Source organism: Tachysurus vachellii, chromosome 2 (assembly GCF_030014155.1).
Source record: "Tachysurus vachellii isolate PV-2020 chromosome 2, HZAU_Pvac_v1, whole genome shotgun sequence".
Classification (NCBI taxonomy): domain Eukaryota; kingdom Metazoa; phylum Chordata; class Actinopteri; order Siluriformes; family Bagridae; genus Tachysurus; species Tachysurus vachellii.
The window spans coordinates 16,760,189-16,784,237 of record NC_083461.1 but is presented as its reverse complement, the minus strand read 5'-3'; the positions used below and the strand labels follow the sequence as shown (position 1 = coordinate 16,784,237).

The following is a 24,049-nucleotide window of genomic DNA, read 5'->3' as shown; positions in this document are numbered from 1 at the left end:
TAATCAGACACAACCTGGGTAATAGTAGTCCTTTCCTTTCTCAGCACAGCAGTAACACTGTAATAACAATAGTACTTATATAAAGTGTAATTACTGGCCACTTTCTTAGACCTCCATCTTTTTGTTTTAACTACAGTTACAGTTCTACAGTTTTTCAATCTGAGTACTCTATGGAAATTATCCATTTATTATTGTTGTTTTGGTTTCAATCTGATTTCAATCTGTTTCATCTAATCATGACTGTCCCCACTTATTGATTGACATTATGTTATAGAAGACTTGGACTGCAGTCAGTAATTGTATAGCTGTGATATGCACGTCTATGGGAAGCGTAACATTAATTTCAGTGACCTGCAAGGGAATTGTAGTGGCATGGTGGTGTAGCATGTAGCGTTGCTGTCTCACAATGAGGATGTGTGTTCCCTATGAGTTCTCAGATTTCCTCAAAAAATGCAGGTATAGGTGGACTGGTGACTGAAAGTGTATGTGTGTGTGGGATGGTGGTCGGCGGGCGTCCTGGGGGTCCATCCTGGATGTATAGCCACTTCACACTGGGATTCCCAGGATAAGTCACAGACCAGGATAAAGCAGTTACAGAAGATGAATGAATGACCAATGCAGCTGTAGCATACCCTTACTTATTCCATACTCATGAAGGAAAGCACGGATAAAGCAGTGGACTGGATAAGACGCCCTCTTCTTGTACAGTGTGGCATTGCAGACAGCATTAGGCTCAGTCTGGGCTCTGATTGCTCTGCTGAGCTCCACTGCGCGGCTTTAACCAATCGCGTGTCTGTATGAGTGACGCTGAAGCGGATCAGAGGAGCGCCCCTTTAACACACACACACACCCACACATATACACACGCGCGCGCGTATACACATACACACACACACACACACGGACCCACACAACGCGACGCAACAGAGTAGAGCGCGAGACACTAAACGTTTCAGTCTTCTTAACAGACCGAAAATCTTTTCCGCTTGTCATCGAATGTGATCTGTGAAACTTCCTCGAACATTTCCGCGTCCTGGTGGAGGAGAGTCGCAGCGCTTTCTTCACTAACCTGCCCCGGGTTTTGTTTTCGGCTCGCGTTACGCTTTGCGCTGTCGGGGATAAAAAGCAGGAGCGAACAGTCGCGCGTCTGCTGAAGAGTGTCTGCGCTCATGAGGAGCTTCAGGGTCTCACTGTGACCCTCCAAGTACAAATGTTTCCTCCGTAACCCCTTTTTATTCCGGACATTACAAATACACACTGCAACGATGTACCGCTGTGAATCTGGGGAGATTTCCATGGCTTCTTGTGACGCCTTTAAACTTTCCAAAAAATAGGTGTAAAGTGAAGCGAGCTGAATCTCCGAGCGTTCCGTGTCTCCTGTTACTTTGACTGCTTCACTGGAATAGGCTTGTCACTAGGCTGGATTACACAAGCAGACGTGTTATTGAGAAGGAACAGTTTTCACGTCCGTAAATCGCCACATCCCGTTTGAAGCTGGCGCATGAAAGCCACGCTGTGCCGTGCGTCCTGCTCAAATTGGCCACTCGCGTCGTGTGCACCGTGTGCGATGTAGCGCGTCTGCTCACTTTCCTCCTTCTCATTCCCAACAAATCTTGGGGCGTCACCGAACAGGAGGGCCTGAAAATGATACTCTTTCGAAAATTCCGGGTCTTGATCCTGACCGTGTTTCTGATCGCGTGTTCCTTGCATATCATGATAGACTTGTTGCCGCGGCTGGAGAGTAAAGGCACCGGCGGCTGCTCCTGCTCTCACACGCCCAGTGAGGACCCGCGGAACTGGGCCCGGCCTCTGGGCCGAGCCGCCGCCCCGGAACCTCTACCGCTTCACAAACACACTCTGCGAATACTGCAGGACTTCAGCAGCGAACCTGGATCCAACGTGTCCTCACACTCGCTGGAGAAGCTCAGCCCGGGCGGGGAGAAGACGGACACGCGGAGGACAGGTGAACACCGCGCACAGGCGGGACAGGACCGGGAGCAGGAGACGCATGTAGCAGGAGTGAGCACACGCTCCAGACTCGCAGCTCTGTTCGAGCATCCGCTCTATAAGAGACCGTTACCTGTCCTCACTGACCAGGACACACTGTTCAACGTCAACACCGACATCAGGTTTGACCCCAAAGGAGCAGACAACCAAGAATGGTTAGTTTCTTCCTCTTTGCCTTTCTTTTAGAAACGTTAAAGGTCTGGAAAAGATTTATTACATCCATAAGCGTTATGGACTGATTAGTGCCTAATTGAGTATTATTATTATTATTATTATTATTATTATTATTATTATTATTATTATTATTATTATTATATAACAATGAAATATATTTTATTTCTATATAACTTTGCCTATAAAACGTTGCCTATTATATATATATAAACAGTATGTAACTTTAAGTTGGCTGCTGAAAACCTTTAAAATAACAAATAATTACGCTCTCACTGAAGAACTGTCTTCTGAATTATGAGTTTAGTTATTATTTAGAAACAGCAGCTGGTCCTACCAAAAGCTGTGTGTGTGTAAATGCTCCACAGGCATGGACAGGAGAAGGATGGTGAGTTCAGCCCTACAGGTGAGCTTACAGCAGACTCCTATCCTAACTGGCTGCGCTTCCACATCGGCATCAACCGCTATGAGCTCTACTCCCGCCACAACCCTGTCATCGATGCAATGCTGAACGACCTGATTACACAGAGAATCACCAGTGTTGGTAAGTCAGCAGCTAAGTATTGTGTGTGTATGATTCCACTCTAATGCTATTAAACAGTACAGTGACATTGTTGGAGCTGGAATGATGACAGAGAGGAGAATTTCAAAGTTCTTTTTCTTTTCCTGAAACAGATGTGATTGGATTTGGTGCCTTGCACATTGTGTTGGTGTACGTTGACTATAGACTTGCTTTCATCTAATTCTAAAAGGTTATCTACACTGCAGCTTCAGTTTCATCTGCATTTAATTAAAATGTGACTTAAAAGAATACAGTGTTTAAATACATTGCATGTACTGTAGGCAACTAAAGCTGTCTAATAAGAATCAGGCAGTGATTAGTGGGATGCAGCTGCGTTGGCACTCACACACACTATTGACAAGAACAGAACATACTTTACTTACACTGCACTGTGGAAAATCAAAACCTGTTAAGGTCAGCTGTCTTTTTTTGTTTCAGCAGAGTCTTTATTTGAGATGGTTCATTCTGTAGGCGGAGGGCTTTGTACCATGGCCTGCCAAGAAAATTTCAATATACTTGTTTCCTTTTGGTCTCTAAATTCATCGATATATTCTCTGCACTAAATAGCAGCAATGTAACTTTTTGAACTTTAATAAAACAACAGTTAATTCATTAAGTGGAGAGTTTGCATGATGCACTCACTCTTGTTTTCTTTAAAGCCATGAAATCTGGAGGTACGCAGCTGAAGCTCATCATGACATTCCAGAACTATGGCCAAGCGCTCTTCAAACCTATGAAGTAAGTACTATGTTAATGTCTGCTGCGGTGTGAGGTTTTATGTCAGGTTTTTTTTAAAACAGAGCTATTAAAAAATAATTGTGTGCATGTGCATTTCAGACAGGGAATCTCTGTCACTCTTGCATGAAAATAACTAAATGTGTGCATCATGAAAAAGAAAGGTGTGAGAGAATTTGTGAAAGAAAAAAGGAAAAATGCCAATGACAAGAGAAGTGTGGCTCTATTTGTATTTAACCATAAAAATACATTCAAACATTTGTATTTGATTTTCTATTAATATTTGTTTTGATTTGAGCTAAGCCACCTAGATGCATATTTTCTACATGGATTTCATCCAGGAGCAGTTGCTTTCAGAATTTCCGAACTAAAACACTGTGAATCTGTTGGCTCAGAACAAATGTCTGATGATATTAATGGGATTGTAACATTAGTCACAAATAAGCGCTGTGGTGCATAGGATTGTTTTGGCAAGCTATGCCTGTCTGCTTTTATCCTCACATTTCTGATTATTTCTACTCTGTTTTGGGAGGTACGCTTTTATCACTGCTGTTTTATTTAATTTGGAATCATCTTTTATTCTAATCATTAAATAATAGCTTTGGATTTGGGCCATTGATGGAGGATTTATGGTAGCCATCACAGTAGTTTAGAAGGTGGTTTATCTTCTGTCATAAATATAGGTTACAATGGGAGGGTCGCTGTGTGTGGATTTGACATGCCCCTTTCTACAAGTAATAATGGCCTCCCTATAATTTTCTGAAGCTATAAATGGCAGAACCTGAATCACCTCTCAGTCGATCTACAGTCATGGTGCTATCTAAGTGCAGGTGCTCTGGCAGGTGAAATTATTTTGGCTCACTCTGTTGTGTTTTTAGAGCATTATAGCAACTCAGAGTTATAAAGTCTCCTCTGTAGCTACTGAACAACAAGGCCAATTCAGTAATCATTTTTTAATGCTATAAAGCAAAGACATTTGTATTTGAGATCAAAAATGATCACAGGAGATGAGAGTTTATGCTTTCACCTTTTCAGTTTACAGTTGTTGTTGGTTTTGTGGGTTTCTCCCTTTATGCTCCTCTTTAGATTGTGAAATGCTGCTCATTTGGGTTACGATGTGGTGACTGACTTGGCCAGACTAAACGCTTTCTCTGTAACCCCGATGAAGTCCATTGTTGAGTTGGCAGTGTTGAGTGTTTTTGGTCATTGTCCCCTGATTAATTTGGATGCATTTTGTTGTAAATGGGAAGACAAAATGTTCTTGCAAATTTATGAATTCATTTGATATTTCAAATGTGAGTTTTTGATTAGTGAGCATGTTCCAGAAGCAGCCATGCAAGCCCAAACCTTGAAGATACCACCACCATGTTTCAAAGATAGGCCTGTATGTTTTGGATTTGAGCAGATCTTTTTTTTCCTTCACACTGTGGACTTTCAATTTTTTTTGGTAAAGGTTTATCTTGGTTTATGAATTTTTGTGTAGCATTTTTTTTTTTTTTGCATTCTGGCCTTCTGATTCTTACTGCTGATGAGTTTATTACATCTTGTGCTATGGCCTATATATTTCTATTCTCAACGTTATTTTTGAATGGTGGACTATGATTCATTCACCCCTGCTTTTTGGAGGTTGGTGATGCCACTCACTGTTGTTTTTGGGTTGTTCTTCAAATCTCTCACAATGTTTTCAGTGTTTGTGCAATGCAATTTGTCCCCTTTTCTCAGTTTCATACTGACTTGTTTTTTCCTTCCGCTCTTTGATTTTCATGAAGGTTTCATTTTTAACAACAAATGCAGTCTTCACAGGTGAAACCTATCTGATAAAATGATAAACATGATTATTTTATTCTGTATATAAAAAACAAATGTGTTTTAGCAAACTTTATAATTTTCTGTAAATACAGATGCCACAGAACAATAAATGTCAATATCTAATGTTGTCTGATACAGTAACTACAGCTCAGCTTACCAGTATCACAAACTGGAATATGATTATGATTAAAAACTACTAACCGTATGTCCCAAATGTGCAGGATATAGACCTTAGTAAGTGTGGTGGGTGTTGATTTTCTCTTAAACTGGTAGGCATGAAGACTTTCAAAAATGAAGCCTGTTTGGGGGTTTCTTTCTTCCAGCTTTATGAATTATGTGAGGCACAGTAGGTCTATTTATAAAATCAGATTTGTTTTTCACACACATGTATTTGATGTGGGCTTCCATTGAATTATAGTCTTTTTAGCTCAGACTGAGGTTGGGACCATGCGTAGATCATTTTCAGTGGATCAGCGACATCTCAAACACAAATCTGATTAGGTTAATTTAAATGAGCATGTGAAAAAGAAGCAAAAGAAAAGAAGCTACACCCTAATGATTATGCACAGTACAGTAGGTCAACACTCCTTCATTTGGCTAAGGCTGTGAAGTAGGTTACATATAGCATACAGCAATTAACGGTACACAAATAATTCCCTCACAGGAATACTTTCATCGACAGTGTGTTTGGTTTCTGCACAGGGAGTATTTAGGACAGAAGAGAACAATGGTCCTTTGGTGAGAAAATAAATGTTATTAGAGAGCAGGGATCGGCATACAGTCTGTTCCTTCTATAATTAGCACAAAGCAAACAATCGACTCTGGCTTCTTCTGAACTGGACCTCATTCCTGTAGTTTAATTTTAAGATCTGTCATTAAAGAAAAATTCCTAAAAATTCATCTTTTCTTTGCTTAGATAAAAAGGTTAGGCGCTTGCATTCTTTTTTTGCATTCTTGGTTAACTCAAGTGTCAGATCCAGCTTATATTTATAGGGGAAAAACAGTGGCTGTTGTGAGTTGAGTTTGAGTATGCAGTGTCTTAAGCATGGCCTTAGATTATTTTTTTCCATGTCCAAGCAATGAGTCAGTCCTTCCTGAAAATCCTTCTACTTTAATGTTTGCATTTACATTAAACCTGTTTCTGATTTTGTTCTCGTACAGATCTTCCTTGTTGCAACATTTTTGGTTTAGTGAATCAGGTGCAGAAAAGTGATTCATGTCTGTCTTCCCATGTTTTGCATGCTGTCATATCAACCTGAACAGATTGCATAATGGGATCAAATCCCTTTAAAGCTTTTAAGCTTTATTTATTTATTTTTGTTTTTTGTTTTGTTTTGTTTTTTTTTTGTTGTTGTTTTTTTTTGTGGAAATGAAATTCTGTTTACAAGCTGCATTAAAGCATCTAAAAAGGAGTAATGCTACATAATGCACAATATTCCAAAGATCAATCAAACATACTGATGGTTGGACTAACAGAATATAAAGGTAATATTTTTGGTCAAATCTCTGGCTCAATAGTTAAAGTAATGCAAGCATAATAATAGACCAAGGAGCAATGAGTCATACTGTGTTGCAATAAAATAGCAGAGGCCAGTCTAAAAAACTTTCCATGACAGAAAATGCTGCAGAAAAGATCTTTTCCTCTTGTGTGAAACCGAGACAGTCTCAGGCTGATTAATACAATTCATCTGTGTGTCCCTGTTGTTTGTCATTATATTCTAGATGTCCTGTGACTAAAACAACACGTCCTTGGTTTGCTGAACCCCTTTACTGACCAAAATCGTGACAGTCATATTTTCATGGAGTGCTTGCTTTGTTGCAGAATAAGTGTGATTGTCGACAGTAGCAGGTGGTGAATGTTTACCTGAGATTTATCTCCAGTGGGAGAGGCCTTAGTCTTGATCCTTTATGTGTCTGACTGTTGCAGCTCTGCCAACTCTCAGAGGAGCCAGACTGCTTTACAGACACTGACATGATTCATACTTAATTAGCACCTTTTTAAACACACAAAAGCAACTCGGTTAAGTTTGCTGCCATCCATTACAGTGTTGCAAAGAGTTTGTCTCACTGTGGTGTTGTGCTGATGACAGATGAAGAAAACAAATTAAAGACCTTCTGTAGAATGTTTGATTCTCAGGTGATTGCAGACTTAAAAATGCGGCCTTGTGTATTTGTTTGACCTGAGACGTGTAGGATTTATCCTGTAAACTGAAGGAAAACTATTTGATACGTAGGGGAATAATTAAAAAAGAAAAAAGAAAGGAAAAAGGTTTCAGTATTTAGAAAGATGTGCCTGGTCGATGAGCCACAGCTGATGGTTGGATCTGCTTTAGTACAGCAGGCCACTGGCAGTATTTGTGTAGCTGCCCTCTAAACAGTTATTTCACTCTGAGCTTTGATTGTATGTGACACGCTGCATTAAACCAGAAGTATAAAAATACCCCCCAGCCACTGAGCAAACTCAATGACTGTACAACCTTATGCCAAATACGACAATCTTTGTTCGCCATGTAAAATATTAGAAGCATATAGATAGTCAAACTTGCAGATCTGACCTGATGGCCACTGTTCGCTTTTTCAGCATTTTGTCATTGCACAATTAGCTTTAGGATATGAAGAAATGAACTGAAACACAAACACAGTCAAACAGTTCAAGTCCTTCATAATGGATCAGTGTAGGTATGTGTGATGAGCTACAGGATTTCACTCATAGCAAAGGTTAATGGTGTGCAGAGACCATAGATCTCTTGATTTTCAAGATGTGACCTTAAAGGTATATTATAGAGCTCCCTTAAATGACACTGATCTATGACTCAATGCTCGAATCTCATCTATATCATCTAAACAGCTACAGCTTCCCCTTCTCAGATTTTTGGGAGACATACTGATTCACATAGTCGGTCTATAAATATCAAAAAATAAGGTCAAAAATCTGAGATCATATTGAACATTTTTTATTTAAAGCTGGAAATGAAAAGAAGATTTAGCTTTGGGAAACAGGAAGGAAATGTGCTCTGGGTGTATGTTCATGGGTGTGTGTTCAGAACACATGGGTGTGTGTTCACTGCTGTGTGTGTGCACATTGGATGGGTTAAATGCAGAGAACGAATTCTGAGTATGGGTCACATCACATCTCATAATATTATAATATTATATATAATATTTCACTATTTAGATTTTAGCCAGTTTGTAATATATCTTGGATAAAGGGTAAGAAATGCATATGGTTGAAACACTATACACTATATATATATAAAATAAACAGTAAATGTGATGTAATGAAGTTAATACAAAGCCATTCGTTCATATTTACCAGCCCTGTAGTTTTAATTAACTACATTTTATTTTCTGTCAGCTACTTTCTAACATCCAGCTAAAATGCCTGAGTGTATCACACGTATCATTGTAATGTACAGATCAGACGGTAATTTTATTTAGCATATTTTCTCATTCCCTTCTGAAATAAACAACTGCATCACATAACCTACAGGTGCTGTCCTGAGAAATAATTACCCATTAATGAGGCAAAATTCATGAAGAAGGAAAAATTCAACGTTGTTAACTTGATTTTCTTGATCTTGATTGTCAGTATTAATTATAATGGCACAGGCATAAGCTCTGGGCTTCCTTTTTTTTTATACTAGGACAGACTCTCTAATTGGCACACACCATGTACTAGGCTATCTGAAACATGGCTTGGAATAAGACAGATAATTAGAGGACAACAGAAAGTGCAGCACCATGACTCTATCAGCTCCTGCCAGAGTAAGGATCAGTTTATGGCCCTGGACAAGGCTTAGGAGACATCTGTTGTACATCTTAACTTCAAACACACGCTGCTTCAGTCTTTCTGTGGACCCCAGGCTGGTTCACACACTCTCTACATCTGAGCCTGAGGTGAATTAACTCATCTGAATGTCCTCCGGTTTTCTATACTGGCCATTTCTGCTTGTGTCAGAGAAAAGCATGTAAGCAAAACCAGTTATAAATTTACTTCTGGATTCAGATTCACAAATTTCGTCCGTCTTTCTGAAGTGGTTGTGAATTTTTGCTTCACTGTATCTGGATAGTTGCTTTTGTTTCATCCTCAGTGCTTCCTCTCCCCTGTGCGAGTCTCAAAAGTTCATTGCAAAGCTTTGTGTTGTGATCAGTACCGCAGTTGTTACAGCAGAACCTTGGAGGATTGCATGTATGCCATAAAGGCCCAGCGTTAACCTCAGACTGCTCTTCTGTTGTCAAGACTCTCACACAGACGACTGATCAAAGTCTTTTGTGCTGGGATGAAATGATAGAGACACAAAAAAATGATATGGCCCTTTTGTGGTATTAAAAAAGAGATTAGTATGTTTTAAAGCTGAGGAAAAGGCAGCTATTCTGCTAGCTTAAACTAGTTCTTAGAAGGTGCTAAAACTGAAGATGAGGGCTAAACACACTAAAGCAAAGCAGGCTTGCAGGAAATCATTGATCTGTTTACTCTGCAGAGATGAGCAGAAGTGGGGAAAAAATGCACACACATTCGCCAGTTTGTTTTACAGCATATGCAAATATGAGCTTTGGAATCTAATTTGTGGTTAAAGTAGGACCGTGTTTGGGAGCTAATCTCAAATCATGCAAAATAATGTGCATGTATTATTTCAGGCACAACACTAGTGCTGGCAGACAGCAGAGCACAGAGGAGGCACTTATTTCTGGAACACTGGAAGTTTCTCTAAATTCCAGCGTCCTTCGCCAGGCGCACCTTATAAATGGCCCTGATCCAAGAATCTCACGTGAAACTTGCTTCTTTAATCCTCTCCTAAAAACAGCCCATCTTTGTAATATTCTGTGAGCCTTTGCTGCTGAATCATTTAAAGGACTTACATTGAAAAGAGGGTTACAGATTCAGAAAGCCAGGATCTTACTTTCTGTGAGAGCATTTCATGCTTTCTGTTATTAAACTATTTTTATAGAGATTGGTGAAAGAGTTATGGTGGAAGAAAATTGCAGTTAACCACAGGCAGTGCGTTGCTCACTGTAGACTGTTATAAACATTTTGTGGTATGAATGCAGCTATTCAAACATCCCGACTGTTTTGCAACTGACTAGTGAAGATAAGTAGTTTGGCTGTTTAAGATGCATGCTGTAATGTTTGTGTATTCAAATTCTTTAGCGGTAAATAGGGAATGATTTTTTAAAGGGTTCCTGACATTACTTTTATATTGCTGTTATTACTACTACAACCTGATGATATGTTGGACTGCAAAATGACCGAAATTATCAGCAGCAAAATAATAGGAGGCGCTGCCCAATTCATATCCACACAATGGGGTGTGCTGGAAAATAATCAGCGACAGGGTGGTGTGATGGGGCACGATGTGACACATCTCCAGCTACCGAGGTGATTATTTTTGTATAACAGAACACATCAAAGTGTTTGTTTCCTCTTAAAACATAGTGTCATAATATTTTTTTCAAATTAAAGAACAGAACACAATACCTTTCACCCATTTATAACTATGTTTAACGTTGTCACTTGTTATCACTTGTGTTATAGCAGCGCCTCTTAATTTTTTTATTTTTCTCATGAATTTAATTTGGCAAAAAAAATTTAGTTTGCATTACAGAGAAACCAGTAAATGCTATCCTGGAGACTTTCCTGTGTCGGAAAATCCAATGTTACATCTTTCCCACTGAGTGCTGACAATGGAGATTCTTTAAAAAAATGCTAAATTAGCGTCTTCTTACAGGAATCTACTGTGTCTGCCATGAACTTCCCTGTGTGTAGAACGTATAATCTAACAGAGTGCATTGCCTGAATATAAACATGTGATGTTCCAGGTAACACTGTTGTTAGCACTATTGTCAGAGCTGCCGTTATGTAAGGATCAACACTCTACAGAACGGACCGTACTGTTATATGGAAATAATACACACTCTGGAGCAGGGGGGAGGGTCGATGTGGCACAATGTGCAATAGGTGCAGCGTGCAGCGTTAGTTGTTTTTGTATAACAGCATGATCTGGAGTGTGTTAATTCCTCTTATACCACAGCAATTTGCCTAAAATTGCAATGTTTCATTTCTCATTTTTCAGAATATATGAAATGTCCCACATTTTAACAGTTCATAGTTAGATTTAATGAGAGATGGGTTTTGTCTCTCAAAACACTTAGCTTGTCATTTTACTGAGCATACAGGGTCCTGAAGACTTTCCTGTGCTGATAAACTTCTCAAAGCACTATGACTGTTACAAAGCGTTCACGGCCGCCCAGTAATCCACAACTTCTAAAAATGTTTAAAACATCACCACATCTACAATTTTAGCTTGTATAGCAATAACGAGTGTTTTTTTAAAATTCTGTTTATTGGTCTTAGGCTATGTGGATAGATAGTCTGTTCTGTGTATGAACTGTTGCTATAAATATATCGGATTACAAAGAGCACATTAATTTTAACCTCGGCCATGTTCCAGCTAGAGGTACCTGTGCTAAAATAATGGCTTCTGACCAATCAGATTCAAGAATTAAATAAAATGTGTAATGGTTAATGTGGAATAATTATACATTAGGATTTTATACACAAAGCCTTTTCTCAACTCTGCAACTTGACCTCTTCTTTAGTCACAGCTTGCAGCCTAGTAGTTTTTTGAAGGTAGTTCTTTGTTGTTGTTGTTGTTGTTGTTGTTTTTTCTGTACTTTGTGTTTGTGCTTGGAGGATTATGAAAGGAACTTAAGCTGGAAAATGTGAACACATCAAACATCATTGTTGCCAAGGGTGTAGTGAAGCTGTGTTTTTTTTTTTGTTTTATTTTTTTTTTTACTTTTCTTGGCTTGTATTTTTTGTGTCACCAATAAAATTTCACAGACTGTTCTCATAAATATTTAATGATTTCAGTTCTGCTTTTTTTTTTAGACTAGATGCCTTTTTTTTTATTTCCTTCATGGTCTGTACAGCAGATCTGTATGGCCATGGTCATTGGCATTCACTGTGGATGTAATGTGAGACTATAGGGTTCTCTGAGTATTCCAGATTAAACTTTTATAGCATGTATAGGTAAGCTATAAACCACATGGGGCACGCTGTTATAAGAAAATAATTACTGACCGAGAGGTGTGATGTGGGTTTACCATCCCAAAGTTGATTGTTTTCTAGTAACAGCACATGTCAAAGTGCTTTCTGTGACAATGACACATCGTTCTTTTTATCTATTTGTAGTTTAGGAAACATTTGATGCAGTAGAACATCTGTCAAACAAGTTAGCTCCTGCTATTGCTTACTTTATAGCAGCTATAAGAAATTGTTCCCTCCACAGACTTTATTTTTTCTCTTTCGATATAAAATACAAAAAAATACAATGTCCTATTAGCTGTGGTGGAAAACGTAATGTTCTAGCTTTACATCTGATTGTTACAAAGTCCAAGATCAAGGCCATGGTGCCCAGAGTACTTATTTTTCACTTTTAACCTATTGCATGAGCCCAGACTGAGCTTTTGTTCAGCTGTTTAGTTGAGATTAACATCTGAAGCAATGCTTTCAGTTTATGTTGGTGTTTCAGTTTATCTTGGTGTTTATGAAGTTTATTTTTATGTAATGTTATCACACTTTAGTGACAAACTAATTGCTAGTCTAATGCCCTTTCGAGACCTGTCAGATAATATGAGTATTTTTAGAGCAGATTATAAACCAAGATCAAGAGCCGCCTCTTTTATAATTAAGCATGAGGAAAATGAGAAAACAAAGCTCGACCACAAGTCAAATCTTGCCAACAGCCAGGCCAGACCAAACTGTATAATTACTCTGAAGTGTTCCTGCAATAAATCTGAATCCAGACTTGAAAGAATTCGGGGAACATCTTTAATTATAGACACAGAAGACCAAATAAACACAGTACCTAAGGAACAACTTTATGTAGAAGTTAGGAATGCTGGATTAAAACTGGTAGGAACTTGTAAGTAATGATGTTTCTGGGCATAGTCACACATCAATTTCACTGAACACTGGTTTGATTTCTTATTTGGCACAGTTTATTTGAGTGAAAGCACTGCCATTAAAACACTGGCATGAACCAGACTATCACAATAAGAGCCCATGAGAAGGACACACAGAAGGTCACACAGGAGGTCACACATCCAGAATGACATTGTTGAGGAAATAGATGACTCTTTGTTTAACACTTTGTATACGTAAGGATAATGAGGATAATGTTACATATGTCAGGAATTAAAGCAACAGTGTGTTATTTCCTTGTTTGGGTCTGCACCAAGAAACTTGCAGGTGTGATCACACTCTCAGAGCTCATTTGTGAGGAAGACCAAAGTACAATCTTCGAAAATGGGTCTGGTGCTTTAAATATCCCACTGGAAATAGAGATGCGATATGACAACTATAAACAGCCGCTATTAATGAGAGAAATTGAACTGATGAATTTCACACTGCACACACTGTGCACTTCTGATGCATTTATCGCACTTTGCTCGTAATAAATAAACTGATCATTATTTCCTTTGCTCTAAAATCTCTCTTGTTTAACACAGACAGAAATAGAGATGATTATTCCCTAAATAAAGTAACCCAACCTCCATGTCTGATCTCTGTGTTGTCAGAAATTTCCATGGTTGCGCAACACCCCAGTATTTAGGTGGTGCATTGGAAATTTGATCTCTACTCTGTTTTTATCCAGAGGACCAGATACAAGCCTGAGGTGGGACAGAGGAGACTCTGTACTTCTATTGTCCTGCACTTTCGGCTCTGACCACCCCTTTATCTGTACGAAATGCATACCAAGGACAAAGAAAGTAGAGCCGATTAGCGTAAGAGCAGAGAATTGTGGGTCTCAAGCGGTACACTGACCCATAATAGGAGAAGTCGAGGGTGTACATTTTAAAGTGGGAATTTGTTTAGTTGAACGTTCCAGATTCATTACAAATGCCATGCAGTGCTGGGCCACTTAACCACATCCTGTTCTAAGAGAGAAAGTAAAGAGTTAGCAGGGCTTGTATTTTTTTTTGTTAAACAGTACACTCAGAATAAGAAATCTCTTGCCATTGTGTTTATTCAGTGTCACTAATCAGAGCTGTATGGGGTCCAGGTTATGAAAGAACATTTCCAGTTCATGTGGACAAGTGTGCGGTTATATAAACCATAAAGAATAAGCAATCATTTCCAAAGGTTTCTATAACATGAAAGTAACATGAAGCTGTGTTTCATATACTTCTCTCAATAGACATAGCAGTGATGTAGGTGTAATATTAGCAGGTAGCCTCTTAATCTGATATTTGAACTTGCCCTAAAGCATAAGGCAGGTGGTAAGAGCTTTGACATGTGCTTGCTAATATTACACTATTGCGTCTGCCTGCCAGAACAACAAGCTAGAAAACAAATGTTGGGTGAAGTTTTTGATTTCTGTAATGTTATTCACGTGAGTGCTATTGCTAATATCTCCCTATATCAGTAGTAACTTTTAAACTGAATTGCATTGAGTGTGTTATTACACAATTCTAATTGGTGTCTTTCTTCTATAGCAGCTTGTAGCCAGTGAAATTGGATTACACAAAGACAGAAAGGTTATACTGTATATTTCTCAAGGAAAGTGAGCGGTTTAAAAATAAAAAACGTCTTGTCTTTACTCTGTCTTTTAATATTTCATGGAGCTCATTTTTCTTTGGACTGACATGGTTTCTCATTATAGGTTTTGGGCTGTCATGAATAATCACTTTAAAATGTTTTAACATAGTGTGCCACTGTCCGTGTGTTTTAGTGTATGATTCAGTGTAGTTTCATGTTTTGAAAAAGAAGTGGAAGGAGCAGAAATAACTGAGATGTTACTGCTAATATGTCATGGTGGTACAGTAAGTCCAGAGGTTAAGAACAGTGTTCACTTGTCCTGATCAGAGCACCAGCAAGCCATTTACAGTATGTTACAAACCTCTCACAGCAGGAGCAGCTTTTACAGAACTTGTGACGCAGATGTTTCTTCCATCTCCTCAGCCTCTCTGAATCCCAGAGGGCAGCTGCTGACACTGTAGCCAAGTACGATGCGTCCCAGTGAAGAGGAAATGCCTTTCAATCATAGGACCTCACAAGCCAAATTGTTTGTACAAGTCTGTACCTGCAAATGTGTTCTGAGCATGTTTTGATTGTAAGTGACATTTCAAGCAGCTTCAAATCGCAGCAGAAACCAGTCAAACCAATCAAAACCAGTCAAAGCAATACAGCACATTTATCAAGTTCTCTATTATCAGCAATTATTATCACACACTCATTATCAGTGACTGTGCAATGTTATTCTTCTCATAAATAGCCTTTTCTAAGATCACTGTATGTGAGTTGGGATTACACCCAAGATTAGATGACAGTCTGTGGCAAGACTCAATAACTATCATTATTTTTAAAATGCCTAGAGAAACGGTCTATAATTCCTGTTAGCAGCACTTGACGCCTCATTTTTTCCTCTATCTTACTTTATTGCTCTTTACATTGCTCTCTCTCTCTCTCTCTCTCTCTCTCTCTCTCTCTCTCTCTCTCTCTCTCTCTCTCTCTCTCTCTCTCTCTCTCTCTCTCTCTCTCTCTCTCTCTCTCTCTCTCTCTCTCTCTCTCTCTCTCTCTCTCTCTCTCTCTCTCTCTCTCTTGGGGTCCTCCTCCTCCCCTTCTGCCCTCCGGTACACTCTAGCCTCAGATGCTGCCCATTAACTTTCACCGAGCTGCTCTGTAACGTGAAGGAATGGTGTGCCCTTGGCACAATGAAATTGTGACTGGGTCATTGTTAACACTGCTCTAATAGCCTGCCTGTGTATCTGCTTGATGTGGAGCTGTGTTTGCTGCACAGCTGCTGATGACCCTGGAATGACACAAATAATGTGTTTGGGATATCCTATTAACAGCCAAGGTAGAGAGAGAGAGGAGGAAAGGAGCTACGTGTAAAGCACAAAAACAGCTCTCTGAATGCCAAATCGAGCAAATCCCTGCCTTTACAAACAGATACACTTTCCTTAAGCTTTCTCACAGGCACCCGTCTCACTGATCCAGGAATATTTTCCGGCTGCTCTCATACAGATTACTCTTATTGCTGATACAGAGAATGTTCAGATATTTCAAATCCCTGCACTTCTTACACAGATCAGATGAATTCTTTATTGAATGAAACCCCCAAAAACCTTGCCTTATTATTCAGTTATTCCTCTTAAAGCAAAGTAACAGTCATGAATTATTCAGTAGGTACATTTAAAGAAATAGTTGCATCTAGTACCCTAAAGGGCTTTTGGTTTGTCCTTCTGGGATATGTGAGGAAGCTACGATCTCTTATGAATTATCCAAAGAATCTTTAAGAAACTTTTTTCAAGTGTACAGTCAAACGGGAAAGGGATTTAGGGACACAAATGAGTTTTTAATTCAGAGTTTTCAAATAAATTTAAACAAAATATGAAAGATTTGGTGTCAAACATTCAAGGTTCTAATAAATATATGACCTTAATACAATGGCGGAATGTCAGAGATTCCTTGTAATGTCTCTTAAATGTTCCTGCTCAAAGGAAGGGGAACTAGTTATAAATTATGTAAAGCCTGCTCTTACGATATTCAGTCACATCCTGCCGTGCAGCTTCGCTCTCACAGCTCTGTGCCATCTTCTTGTGTTTTCCCTTTAGAGGATAAAGCTTAATTCTGGACCTTGAGATTTTCCTCAGAAAAAAAAAGTCTTACTGCAGCATTCCTCCCCTGCTGCTCAACAAAGGCTGATATTCAGGCTTTGTTTTAACACTAGAGTTGTGGGTATTGAGGATGTCAGCTGATACTGTCCCTCCTTCTTTAAACTGTTACCCCATGCCTTTTATGCCCTTCTACTGTGGCCCAGTACTGGATTTCTGTGGCAATCAGCTTGTGGTGTTCCCCTACTGCTAGATAAATGCTGTTTCGATATCCATGGGGAAGATGAGCCTGAGGAAGGACAAATAAGGTAGACTACGTGCACAGTGTACAGAATCAAGAATGGAAGATTTAGGCCTGCTAATTAGTGGTAATTGCTGTATAGGCAAAGCAATTTACTTGTTTTCTCTGGAGAAATGTAAATTGTATACTTTTTAGGCTTTGCACTTAAACTATGTTCATGACCTCTGTATGAAAAACAGCATATATTTAGATGTGCATGAAAGGTCAAACCAATATATTTGCATACTGTAGTAATTAGCGATAAAGCAGAAGAAAGGTATGTACATTGGCTTCTGAGATAAACATCATTAACATATGATTTAATTATACATCTTCACTAAATTGGCAAAGCTGTGTCTTGTTAACTGTTACTAAATTCCTCTGAATTACACAAAAATATACATAGGTTTGCTTTATTGTTGTTGTAAAAACACTTCTGTAACTGGTTTTAAATAATCAGCATTTACCTTAATAAAAGGGCAACTAACTGATAATGGTGGCTGTTTTCTTTGAGCTCCAGTAGGCATGCTGAGATGAAGTGATCAGTTCCAATTAATGTGCAATGTGCAAATAAGACAGTTTCAGCTGGGTGTGGTGTATTTAAACACCAAAACAAAGATCTCAGTGATCTGATCTGTGTATTAACTGATACTTAACAGGTATCCAGTTAATTATCATTAATGATCATAGTTTAGAAGCAGCTACAGTACCGACTCAAAGTTTCTGACAGTGTTCATTAACACCTTACTCACTAGCCACCCCATTGGCTTGTGAGGTTGAATCCAGTCTTCTTGCATATTGAAAAATTCACTTCCTTGTTTTGAGATGGTAGAAAAGATGGTATATCAGTAACATAAGTCATAATCAATCTCAAATATATGTCACTCTCCACCTTATTATGATGTCTAATTTCCTGCTATGCAACTGAGGCACATTTAGTGTGTATTCATGCTCAAAGAATACCAATCAGAGCCTCGCTCCCGTCTCAGTGGATCTTTATAAATGAGCCATGCTGCTTTGAGGCACACCACATGCTAAGGCTATATACTCCTATTCAGTTTGCAAAATACCATTGAGCACAACAAATATGTAAAATTCCATGCCCGAATTTGCTCCGAATGAATTTTTCAAGTGTGGTTGCTACTTCCATGTAAAACATAAAGAATAACTTTGCAAACATGCTCAATAACCTGGCTGTCGAATTGAATGAAACATATGATGCTGTGAATTATTCTATGTTATTCAATGTTATCTGTGAACTTATCACACATAAATACACAATGTTAGGCTTCAGGTAATCTCAGCCTCAGATCCTTCACCCGCAGGCCAAAGAAACGTTGATATTGTTTGAACACTTTTCTGGAATAAAGTTTCAGAATAGTAATTGGCCCTCCAGGCCTTTGTGAATAATCACTTCCAGCAAGAAAATACGTTTCTAAGCATTACAGTACATCCCAAATGAGCTTTCTCATCAAAGAAATTTTAATTAAATGAAAGGCATACTTTCAAATGTTATACATTTCCAAGAGGGTCCCACTAAAGTGCTCCTGAAATCACTGCTATGGTTCATTGTGGCTGCCATTACACACCTCATTTTGCTCTAATAACAGCTGGTGTCTTATTTTTAATTTGTAATTGCAAAGAGCCAAGGGGTGATATGTTTTCCAGCCTCTTGTCAGTCCTGCATATTAACAGCATGATCAAGCTGAGTGAGTCTGGAAAACCACAACTCTGTGTTCCTGTGCACTTTATAACCTCACATCAGACATCAGCAGCTGCCTGAAGTAAGATGGGCGGACAGTGCAAGCTGTGTACGTTTGTAAGATCCTGGATACATTATCAGACAGAGTAGCCCAACATCTATGGCTGGTAAATCTGTCAGAGATTATGTGCAGATGATAGATTCCTCTTTATGGTCTGTTGATCTGGCTGGAATATTTACAGGATGCCATTATGGGTGTGATGGACCATAGAGGGGTTTGATGCAGCAGACTGTTTAGGCCTGCCTGTCGTTCAGCTCGGTGGGCTATTCTCAAAGCCGGGAAGGATTGGTTTTCTGATTGTTGCAGCATGGCTGTCAGCCCTCTGTCATATTGAGAGGGCCCCTTTAAACTGACAGTCAGTTGTGATAGCGAGAAGAAATCGATTGCTGTCTTGGACACCTGATGCTTTCCACAAAGGTACATCTATCCAAAGTATCTAACAATCTATGAGCTCTATGACAGCTTGAGCTTTAGGCAAAACTGCATGCTACAAATCTGAACTCAGAAAAAAACCACACATCCTTCTTGAGCCCACACCATCTCCTCCAACGCTTTTCCCACACATGTGCTGAGAGAAGGCAAACAGCTGGCCTCCTGTATCTGTGTATCTATGCTTCACACCACAGGGCACCGCTGACAGTTAGTGGGAGACATGATTGAGGAAGCTATATAGCGTTCAACATAGAGTAGTACTACCCAAACAGTAATGCTCCGTTATAAATATACCAACACAGAAACAGCAATCCTACTGAAACATACATACACACAGACATACTCATTCATGCGTAAAAATATATACCAGCCCCAGACATGCACAAACATAGACACCCGAGCCTGAGCTAGGGTTCACAAGAAAAAAAAAAGTGACTATCTAGAGACAATAAGAAACATGTTTGGTTGCTTGGATGAATTTTTACAGCATGGCCAAGTATTCCTCCTCCCATAAAGCAGACTCAAGGCTGTCGTCGGGCTCTCTCAATAAACAGCTTTGCCAGCACTGTCAGACACGGCACTAAATAGTGTCCATCTGGGCTGAGCTGAGCTCGCTGCATGTGTGGATGTGTGCAATGGCCTCGATTCTCGCTCGGGGCCAATGCGCCCTTCACAAGTGAAACTGCACCAAGTGCTTTAATGTTGAATGAGAGAAAAATGATAGCAGCGTTTTATCTGACAGGCCGTTTCAGACACCAGCATCACCACCCCATCCTTCTATTCCACACCTCATATGTTTTGTAGCTGCAAAGACACAAATTGTGGTGAAATGTGGTTAAGGGCATTTCACCTCATTTGAATGGTGCTCTAACCGTGGCTCAGGTGGAGTAGTGAGGCTGGTAAAACAAAGTGCCTCCTGGCGTAATGCGTTAACTGTTATCAGCAACGCACAAGTGAAGGCTGCTTTATTTTCTCCTAGGTACCCCTCACACCCTCCCCATAAAGAACTGTTCACTCTACAGCAGCCAGGGCATTAGCTCCAAAGGTCATCTCTGCTCCAGCAGAGTTTAAACAATGCTCCATTTGCTAATCATAGTAAAGTCGAATAGTCCTGGTGCAGCCTCGTTGGAAAGTGCACATCAAGTGATGAAGTTTAGCATGTGGTTCAACAGCATGTGGTTTCAGTGTTCAGTTGTTCCTCTGCATCACATTAACTGGAATGATGGAGTAAGCTTTTAGAGCATGTACAGCTGCCATGCATGTGTATTGTTCCTGTTCTCCAAGCAATTATCAGTGACACATGTTTAATGGTATTTACTGAGAGAAGGGCCAGTAAGGGATTCAGGCACTATGCACAGTCACAGCTGTTTCTCGAACCATTAATCTGTTCTTACTTATTTTCTCATGGTATCAGATTTTGTATTATGCACACCTTTTGTGCTCTTACACCCCACAGCATTTTGCTATCTGCTTCCTATTTTTGCTTGCAAAGCAAACAGTCAACGAATTTTTTGCTGGCATGGTCCTCTAAGTCTTTGGTGTGTGTGTCTATGTCTGTGTGTGTTTGTGTGTGTGTGTGTCTACAGTATATCTGTCTGCATGTGTGTGTTTTCAACGAATTTTTTGCTGGCATGGCCCTCTAAGTCTTTGGGGTGTGTGTGTGTGTGTGTGTGTGTGTATGTTTGTGTGTGTGTGTGTGTGTGTGTGTGTCTGTCTGTCTGTCTGTGTGTGTTTGTCAATGAATTTGTGCTGGCGTGGTCCTCTAAGTCTTTGCTGTGTGTGTGTGTTTGTGTCTGTCTGTGTCTGTCTGTCTGTGTGTGTTTGTATGTGTGTGTGTCTGACTGTCTGTCTGTCTGTCTGTCTGTGTGTGTGTGTTTGTGTTTGTGTGTGTCTATTTGTGTTTGTGTGTCTGTGTGTGTATGTGTGTCTGTCTGTCTGTGTGTGTCTGTGTGTGTGTGAGTGTGTCTGTCTGTCTGTCTGTTTGTGTTTGTGTGTGTCTATTTGTGTTTGTGTGTGCGTGTGTCTGTGTGTGTGTATGTGTGTGTCTGTGTGTGTGTGAGTGTGTCTGTCTGTCTGTGTTTGTGTGTGTGCGTGTGTCTGTGTGTGTGTATGTGTGTGTCTGTGTGAGTGTGTCTGTCTGTCTGTTTGTGTGTGTGCGTGTGTCTGTGTGTGTGTATGTGTGTGTCTGTGTGTGTGTGAGTGTGTCTGTCTGTCTGTCTGTCTGTGTTTGTGTGTGTTTGTGCACATGTGCACCTTATGAACTTTGTGCAAGTAAGCTGTCTGCATGTTAAGAGTAAACATGAGTCTTTACACCCATGCAAACTGCATCCTCAGCATACTGTAGCTCATGAGGTCCTTGTCTCAGCAGACTTTCATTTTAAAAGATACACTATAGACACATCTCTCAAATCCCTGTCTTTGCTTTCTCTAAAATGCGTGTCAAGATGAAGACCAGTTTATGATGACCAGTGTATGAACTGTGCATCAGGCTGAAATAAAAGCAGTGACTAGGTCAGGCAGTTTTTTTCAGTCTTTGTCAGGCAGTTTTGTTATGTGTGCAGTTAGATAATAATCTAGGCAGAGAAATAAAGATGACATATATTAATACAGGAGCAGACTGAACATAGTGGTGTGTTTAGTCTTGCAAGGTGAAAATACTTAATAGTTTATGCTTAAATCATTTCTTTATATTTTGGCATTCATTGGGAAATACATTATGTGGTTAAATAATTTGAATATAATATAATTTTTTTTTTTTCAGATTACAAGCCATTAAAAATATCTTTGACAAAAAAGGCCTTGGTATACAGGGAAGATATACAGCACTAGATTATTTAATATTAAACATTTAGTTCCAATACATATAATGGTAAGTAAAGTTAGATTTTGCTAACAAAAAAATAAAATAAATAAATAATAAATAATAATAATAATTCATTGCATGTATATATGTACGAGAGGTTTGGAAAATCTTAGAATATTATATAGAATATTTCTGTGCGCTGTAACATACAAATTTACATAACATATAAATTTCCTTTCACTATAACTAAGTGGCTAAGCATAAACCTGTTCCAGCATTTCAATGCCCCTGTGCACAATGCGAGGTCAGTAAAGACATGGTTTGCCAAGGTTGGAGTGGATGAACTCGTGTGGTCTGGACAGAGACTTTAAAATCGGATGAACTGTAATATGTCAGGGTTCTTAGCCAGCATCAGGGCCTATCTCACTAATGCTCTTGTGGCTGAATAAACAAATCCCCACAGCCACACTCCAACATCTAGTGGAAAACCAGAAGAGTGGAGGTTATTATAACAGCAAAGGGGGGACCAACTCGTTTTATTAACATTAATGGCCATAGATGTGGTATGGGATGTTCAACAAGCACATATAGGTGTCATGGTCAGTTGTCCAGATACTGTATTCTTGGTCATATAGTGTATCACAAGCAGTTAGGATCTACTGAATGAGGAAGAAAAACCTCCTGGAGCCTGAGCCTCAATCTTTCCTCACAATCTAGCCTCAGTCTCTCTCTTCCTTGCTCTTTAATTCTTTGCTTCACTATAACCTCAGTCTTTCCATAAACAACACTACTATACACACAGACACCTTCTTATTAAAGTTCTCTTTACAGTTACCCAGTTAAAGCTTTGTAGCTCACATTGTCAGATTGTCCCAGTTGATAGAGGTGTATTATGTCCTATGTACTTGATGGCTGATTTTTGATCTTATGACCCTCTGACACATATCTAGTTTCCTTTATCTTTTCCTTGTACAGCAATGAAGTGACATGGTCTTTTCTTCAGTCCATTCTGAGCTTTTATGGGAAGACATGAACCCTCCAGCTGCTGTTGTACAAGGTACTTTGGGGAGGCAGTGCAGCAGGAGGTGGTTTAAGGATCACCACATCCACAGCTTCTCCTCAGTTTCCAGCAGAGACTAGGGTGCGAATAAGCCATGGATTAAATATATATATATATAAAAAAAAAAAAAAACTGGGAATGAATTAAAAATAAGGAAAAACCAATATAGCTTGGGTGGAGCATCAGTCATTTTAAGGACAAATTGTACACACACTAACACCAATGGTCAATTTACACTAGCCAATGCACCTACTGACATGTTTTTGGGAACATGCAAAGAAACCCAACACAGACAGTAACCCAAGATTAGAATTAAACCAGGGACCATGAAACAGTGAGAAAGGAATGCTACCTGCTATCAAATTAATGGTTAAATATTCATTCATATACCTTTCATAAGGGCTTCAACCTGGTCAGGGCTATGATGGATAATGATCCAGGAGCGCTAGGTGTGAGACAAAGTGGCAGTGAGCCACTAGCACTAGGAGCGCAAGCTTCATCTCATAGCGGAGCAATGTGGATTGTCTCTGGCAGCGTCAGTGCTAGCTTATTTAATGAGCAGCGCATATGTCATCCTCACAGCTGTGTCTGGAACAAGCAGCCGGCACAGGATGGCACTCCACACAGAAATATTGCCACGAAACCCTGGGAGAGCCAGTGCCAAGTGTAGTAAGGGAAGAGCTTCCTGGTTGACATTTTGATGCGAGAACCCAGAGAGAGGCAGAGATCTTGAGTGAGTCTGACATGAGCGCTGCTGAAAACATCCCAGCACCAATGTATATGAGGTAAAAATATCTTGACCAAAAGA

General features: G+C 39.5%; 1 protein-coding gene across 1 annotated transcript in view; it reads left to right on the top strand.

The window, feature by feature from the left end:
* Positions 1–865: 865 nt before the first annotated feature.
* fam20cb (FAM20C golgi associated secretory pathway kinase b) overlaps positions 866–24,049 on the top strand; it is a 31,795-nt gene continuing 8,611 nt past the window's right edge. The window contains exons 1-3 of the mRNA XM_060860332.1: positions 866–2,162; positions 2,547–2,722; positions 3,400–3,478. Coding sequence (XP_060716315.1) covers positions 1,645–2,162; positions 2,547–2,722; positions 3,400–3,478 — 773 coding nt within the window. The 5' untranslated portion in view covers positions 866–1,644. The remainder of the gene's footprint in view (positions 2,163–2,546; positions 2,723–3,399; positions 3,479–24,049) is intronic.